The sequence below is a fragment of the Condylura cristata genome, unplaced genomic scaffold (genome assembly GCF_000260355.1).
Source record: "Condylura cristata isolate star-nosed mole 26May11 unplaced genomic scaffold, ConCri1.0 scaffold00037, whole genome shotgun sequence".
NCBI classification, from domain to species: domain Eukaryota; kingdom Metazoa; phylum Chordata; class Mammalia; order Eulipotyphla; family Talpidae; genus Condylura; species Condylura cristata.
In genome coordinates, this window is record NW_004567138.1 from 1,884,667 (window position 1) to 1,890,566 (window position 5,900).

The 5,900-nt window shown below is 40.2% G+C and overlaps 1 protein-coding gene across 3 annotated transcripts in view; it reads left to right on the forward strand.

Annotated features, from left to right (window-relative positions):
- The window catches only part of JARID2 (jumonji, AT rich interactive domain 2), a 241,792-nt gene that overhangs the window by 139,191 nt on the left and 96,701 nt on the right, over positions 1-5,900 (forward strand). For all 3 annotated transcript variants that reach the window (XM_004693301.2, XM_012732943.1, XM_012732942.1), the window contains one exon: positions 3,651-3,792. In XM_004693301.2, the coding sequence (XP_004693358.2) occupies positions 3,651-3,792 (142 nt within the window). The remainder of the gene's footprint in view (positions 1-3,650; positions 3,793-5,900) is intronic.

A 5,900-nucleotide genomic window follows, 5' to 3' on the forward strand; every position in this document is an offset into this window, starting at 1 on the left:
TCTGCTCCCCACTCTGTCTCTGGTGAATCCTCTCACCCTCCATATCTCTGGCCTGTACCCCAGTTCCATATGAATAAATAAATAAATATTTTTTAAAAAAAGTATAAATTTTCTCTGCTGATACATACAGAATGGCGGTACTCAGATTGAAAAAGTTGATCACATGTGGAACATGTGGGTCCTTGCCCTTGAAAAGCTGGGACAAAGTGAGGCCCTTGAGTCTGCAAACCAGGCAGTCAGTTCATTGTGTCTGGGTGGGTGCTCATTGATTCAGCTGGACGGTGAAGCAGGTACCCCGAGTTAGTCTTGGTCAGCCACTTGTAATCACATGATGCTTGGAGTGGGGGAACTCTTGATGTAACTCAGTCACGCCTCATTGGCTTCGGTTCACGTTGGTTTGTACAAAGTCCCCCTTTTCATGTAATGTGTTGTGTTGATGCACTTTCTCGGAATTTGTGATTGGACAGATAATTTTTGAGAGGGAAGTAACAATGACCTTGAGCCTTCCAAGGGGGAACCCTGCTGCTCCAATTTCCCTCCAACATCAAGTAGTCCAGACCATTGCCCAATGCCTTCTCCCCCTGCTGCCTCCAACCACTGGGCCCTTTATTTATACGTTATTTATTCTGAAAGGTTTTATAGTATTTCTATAATATTGGGTCATCTGCTTCGCTTGTATTTTCTCCCCTTTTTTTGTAGTATTAGAGACAATGAAATCATTATTTTAAATATACTATAATCATATATTAATGTATATGTTGAAATTTTTGTGTCTTTTGGGATTTTAAATCATAGAAATTGTGTGTAATCTGGAATCTTGGCTTTTCTGCAGTGTTGAACTGACTGTTGCAGATTTGTGAAGTTTCATAGTAACCTTATTTCCCATCACAGACGTTGCGATATAAGGTAGATAAATGCTGCCATACAATTGTGGCTTTGGACCTTTACTGAGAAGTTATGTTATGAAAGATTGTATGTATTGTGACTGGTTTCCTGAGTTCTAATTCACTCTTACCCAAAGCTTTATTAGCTTATGGCACCTCGACCCCATGTTGGCTTGAAACTTGCTGTCCTCTGCAGTAGTAATTCTCATACTGTGGCTCCCGTGCCAGCCAAGGTAGTGTCAGTGTTGACTGGGAGTGGATTCGACAGGCTAGAAAGACTGTGTTTGAACAAGCACTTAGGTGATTATGATTCTGCTTCATGCTCAAGTTGAGAATCATGGTCTTTTACAAACTAGGGAGGTTAATTTGTCAGATGGACCAGAGTATAGGTGCCAAGGAGTAGCTCAGCATTTCTGTGTCAGTCACTCAGTCACTTACCCGCCCACCCACCCAGCTAGTTAGCAGGCTTTTAAGCTCCTGTTGGGTTCTAAAGGGCGCAGTGGACTTTCTTCCCCAGTTTCTTGTAGCAACTTCTAGTTTTTTATAGTCTCCTCCTTGATCCAAATAAAACTTCAGAACGACCACCTCTTTTCTCTCCTTCATTATCTAGTACCTGCTTCTTGTTTTTGCTTTTAAACATTGCGAATCCCAGCTTTGCTATTTATGTTTCATATTATGAATTTAATCACTGCTTCCATTGATTGAGTCACTGCCCTTCCCCAGTGCCGACTTCTTGATCCACAAACGTTTCATTTCTATTTTAGGTGTCCTGCTAGCTGATAGTGATAGCCTTTCACCAGGATGTAGAATTTGGTTGTGCTTGTATCGCCCAGGCCCTGGAATTGTGTGTCAAGTAAATGAATGGATGTGTTCAGACTTTGTCCTGCTTTTCCTGTTTTGTTTTCCTTAATGTTGCTTAATTAAGCATTGAAAGCTTTGAGCTATATTTTTTGAAAACATTGCCTGTATTTCTAAACAATATGCGTATCCTCTTTCTGTTCTTATCTTAATATGGTCTGTAACCCAAGTTTAAAGGAAGTGTGGTATTTCATCCAGCTTTTCCTCTTATATTCTGTCCCTAGGCCATTGCCCAATCTCTGAAGTATTGTCTCTGTCCTCCCACTGCTTGGGTAGGCTGCGTGGGCGGGGCTGTCTCCTCTCCCTCTTAGTGGCATCACTAAATACTCTAATGTTGATCAATAGAGATTATTTCCACTACATATGTAATTTTAGCTTTCTGAGCTGCATTGTAAAAAATGAAAAGGAATCCGTTAAGATTAATTTTAATACATTTGACTTAACCTAATAATGCATCCAAAATATTTCAAAAATTAATCAATATAAATTAATGAAATGTTAGTTACATTCAGCTTTAAATTAATTAAAACTAAATAAAATTAAAAAATCTGTTTTCTTATCCACACGAGCCATATTTCAGATGCTCAGTAACTGCACATGCCCGGTGCCCACCAGACCGGGTAGCACAGCCCTGGTCTCTGCCATGCCGGCCACATGTCCACCTTCGCCTCAGGTTTCCCAGCTATTTTGTTTCCTTTTGCCTCCCAGTGTGTTCTTTCATTGAATGCTGTGGATTTTTTCTTTTCTAAATTTTATTCCTTTCCACTACTTCTGAGTGATTGCAGCGTTTTTTTTTTTTAACTGCATATATTAGTTTTCCATTGCTACGTTACCACTTATACCCTGCAATGATGTAAACATAGGTAACTGGGAAAATATATGCACATGCAGGTTAAGTCCAGGGTTCTGTTGCAGTCTACTATGTTCTTTCACAAAAAATTACCGAATACTTAAATTGCTGTTTTCTACATAGTGTTCAGTGCAGCTAACAGAAACCATTCGTCAGTATTTTGACTAAAAGAGGGTTTAATGCTGCTGGCTGCTGGCTTCTGATGCCTGTGAGGCTGGCGAATGGGCCCGACCGTGTATGTAGAGCCTGAATGCAAGGGTAACTGGGTGCTAGGGGGTGCTAGGGGTTCAGGCTCCTGAATCCAGCAGCCACCGCCAATGGCTTCATTGCTTGGTAATATTCCTCCATGTCATCTCCATAAACTGTTTTCATCACAGGCAGCACTTCTAGAGCAGCCGCTTCCCTGGGACCTCCATGTCTACTAGTGAAGCACATCCTGGGCTCCTCTTGTGTGTGGTGCCCCTGTGCAGTCTCAGAGAGAATTTGTATTCTTTGAGACAGAGGCCACTCTGGTGACTGTGAAACATAATGGGGTGCTGTGAACAGAGAGTTGCAAAGTAGAATGTCTCATCAGCAACTACGATATCACTGCAGAGCAGGCGGACCTTGCTCCTGTGGCTGATGCAGTTTCCTGAAGCAATTCCAAAAAGGATTTTTAGTACTTCTAGAGTAAATACTTAGAGCAAATATGTAAAGAAGAACTAGTCTGAATTGGTAATTCTTGAGATGCCTTTCTTCCTTTCCATCCCCCACCCCTAAAAAGATGTGTATATGCTACAAAAAATGAAAACTGCAAGTATATTAATGATTACAAATTTCGCTGGAGACGCGCATTGTTGAAATTGGTTCCTTGTTAGGCATTTCATGGTCTTAAAAGGTCTAAAGTAGGACAAGGTGCGACTTTTCTCCTTCCTCTATTCAAAAGAGGTGCCTGACTTTTATTTCTTTTCTATCCAAATGCTTGTCTGTCTTCATCAGCCATTGACAGGGTTAACTGTGGTAAACGTGCTGCTTCTCATATCATGTTTTTAAGTGTTTGTCCCTTTTCTCACCTGTAGGGCTCCTTGGTAATGGCCAGTCTAAGGGATTAGGACCAGCGTCAGAACAGTCAGAGAATGAGAAGGACGATGCATCCCAAGTGTCCTCTACTAGCAACGATGTTAGTTCTTCAGATTTTGAAGAAGGGCCGTCGAGGAAAAGGTTAGTACTCAAGGCTGAAAATTTTGGTGCCTTAAACCAGGGACTTCAAAGCAGGTACCAGTTTTTGCCACATGGAAGCAAAATTGGGTCCACTTGACCAATCTTCCAGTCTCACAGAGGAGACAGAATTCTGGAGTTCTTTATCAAATGTCATGGTTGCTAAATATCTATTGCCTGCTAATTATAATTGAAAACACAAAAAAATGCTGTGTATCAGGGAAAACCGATCTTGCTTTAAGAGTTGACTAAAGAGTCCTGAAGTTAGGACTCCCCTCTTAGTTTTTCATTTTAATCATCGGTACAATTCTTGCATATCGGATAGTAATTTTGCCCTTTCTTGAGAGATATCTTTAAAATTTCGAAGACCTAAAAGCCTATGGAAAATGTTTTCCTTATCAGGGATGCAAAACCCACTAGTTGCCTAATTAAGTTTAGTACTTGTGGAATTGGCTTTTAATACTTTTATTATACCAACAGTTCTTTGAAATACCGCTTTTCTTAAGGAAAAAAAAAAAGCTCAAGATAGTTTGATAAGGAAGTTGGCTATGATAGTCTGATAAGTTTGTGGTCTCATGGTCAGTGACAGTGATGTTATATAACAATGCTTTAAACTGGGTGTTCAAAACCCTTTGCTCTACTTCATATGTGTTCTTCTCTTTTTTCCCCTCCACTCCCAAGGTATATTACATGTTTTGTTTCTTTTCCGTGCCTCCTCCTCTGTTCTCCTGGGTGATTAATGACTTTCTCAGAATCTTTTGAGAGGTTGGGGACAGGAAAGAAAATTTTCTTTATTTGGTCATCTTTGTTTACTCTTTCTAAAGAATTGTAGTCAGTTAACTTTCCAGAAAATTTATGTATGACTCTTAACAAAGAACTGAGCATAGTGGAAAATTAAGAGGAAGCTACAAACTTAACCATGTGGGAGATATTTGAGATCCTTGACAAAACTGCCCTTTGTATTCAAACATTGAGACTCGTAGCAAAGTTTTAGTTTCTTTCCCTCCTTCATGCAGTGTCTTCATGATACAGAGGACTTTCATCCTTATTTTCTCTTAATGTATAGCACTGTGTCTTAGAAGATGTTACTGTATTCACTGTTAGCGTAGTCAGCAAGCATGTACACAAAGTATTTCTGCCATTATACTGTCTTTGTATATCATGCTTTTAAAAGACACTTGGGTGGTGAGTATGTCAGCAAGGAGACTGCTGTGTTTTAGATACTCTGTAATAGTCTTTCATCCTGCCTGGTCTTAAAAATGCATATAGGGAATTTGGGGATGCACTTAAAAATTCACATCAGCAAATGTATTAGAATATTAATATTATCCGGGCTTCCAACATGGTGGGTGGTCATGCCCCTGGCATCCTTTCATCCCAGCTTCGTGAGCAGAATTTTGTGTGTGTGTGGCTGGACCTAGTGCTTTCATTATGTGCCTGCCCTCACCAATACCTCCAGTGAGATCTGGCCCGCAGCAAGAGGGGTGATGATGAAGAGCAGTGAGCCCCATTTTCTCCTAGAACCTTTCTTATACAACTGTGGTGGTGACATCCTCGTTGGATGGGACTGTACGCTCATTTAATTTTAATTCCCCAGGGCAGTGGGGAAGAAGCTTAAGGTTGAATTTAGGGAGAATTATTGCTGATTTGCTTTTAATTATCGGTGTGCCCAATACCTTATCTCACTGAGTTAAGGATTCATGCAAGCATTTTATTTGGTTGTGATCATACTGTACTAGTGAAATCCATTGGGGGTATAATGTAGATTACTGTTTGCCAGGGTAGACTACATTTAGGACTGGCCTGGGAGAACTGTATCATAGAGGGAGGAGCACTCTGATCTGTGAGTGGTCACTGTAGTTAGGGCATCGTTCACGAGTGCAAGATAGTGATGATTAATGTTTTCAGGACTTTAGTCATAGTCATACTTTTTATTTTTTTAAAACTCATTGGTATTTAGTGTTGGCCATTTGCTATGAACCCTGAATTTTTAAAAAAATATATTAATAGTTTATTTTCACATCTTTTTGTGTATTTTTCCATCTCAGTTGCAATCCTCTTGGGTTCCCATTACCAAGTCACCCATGTGCTATCACCACAGTTTAATGCAT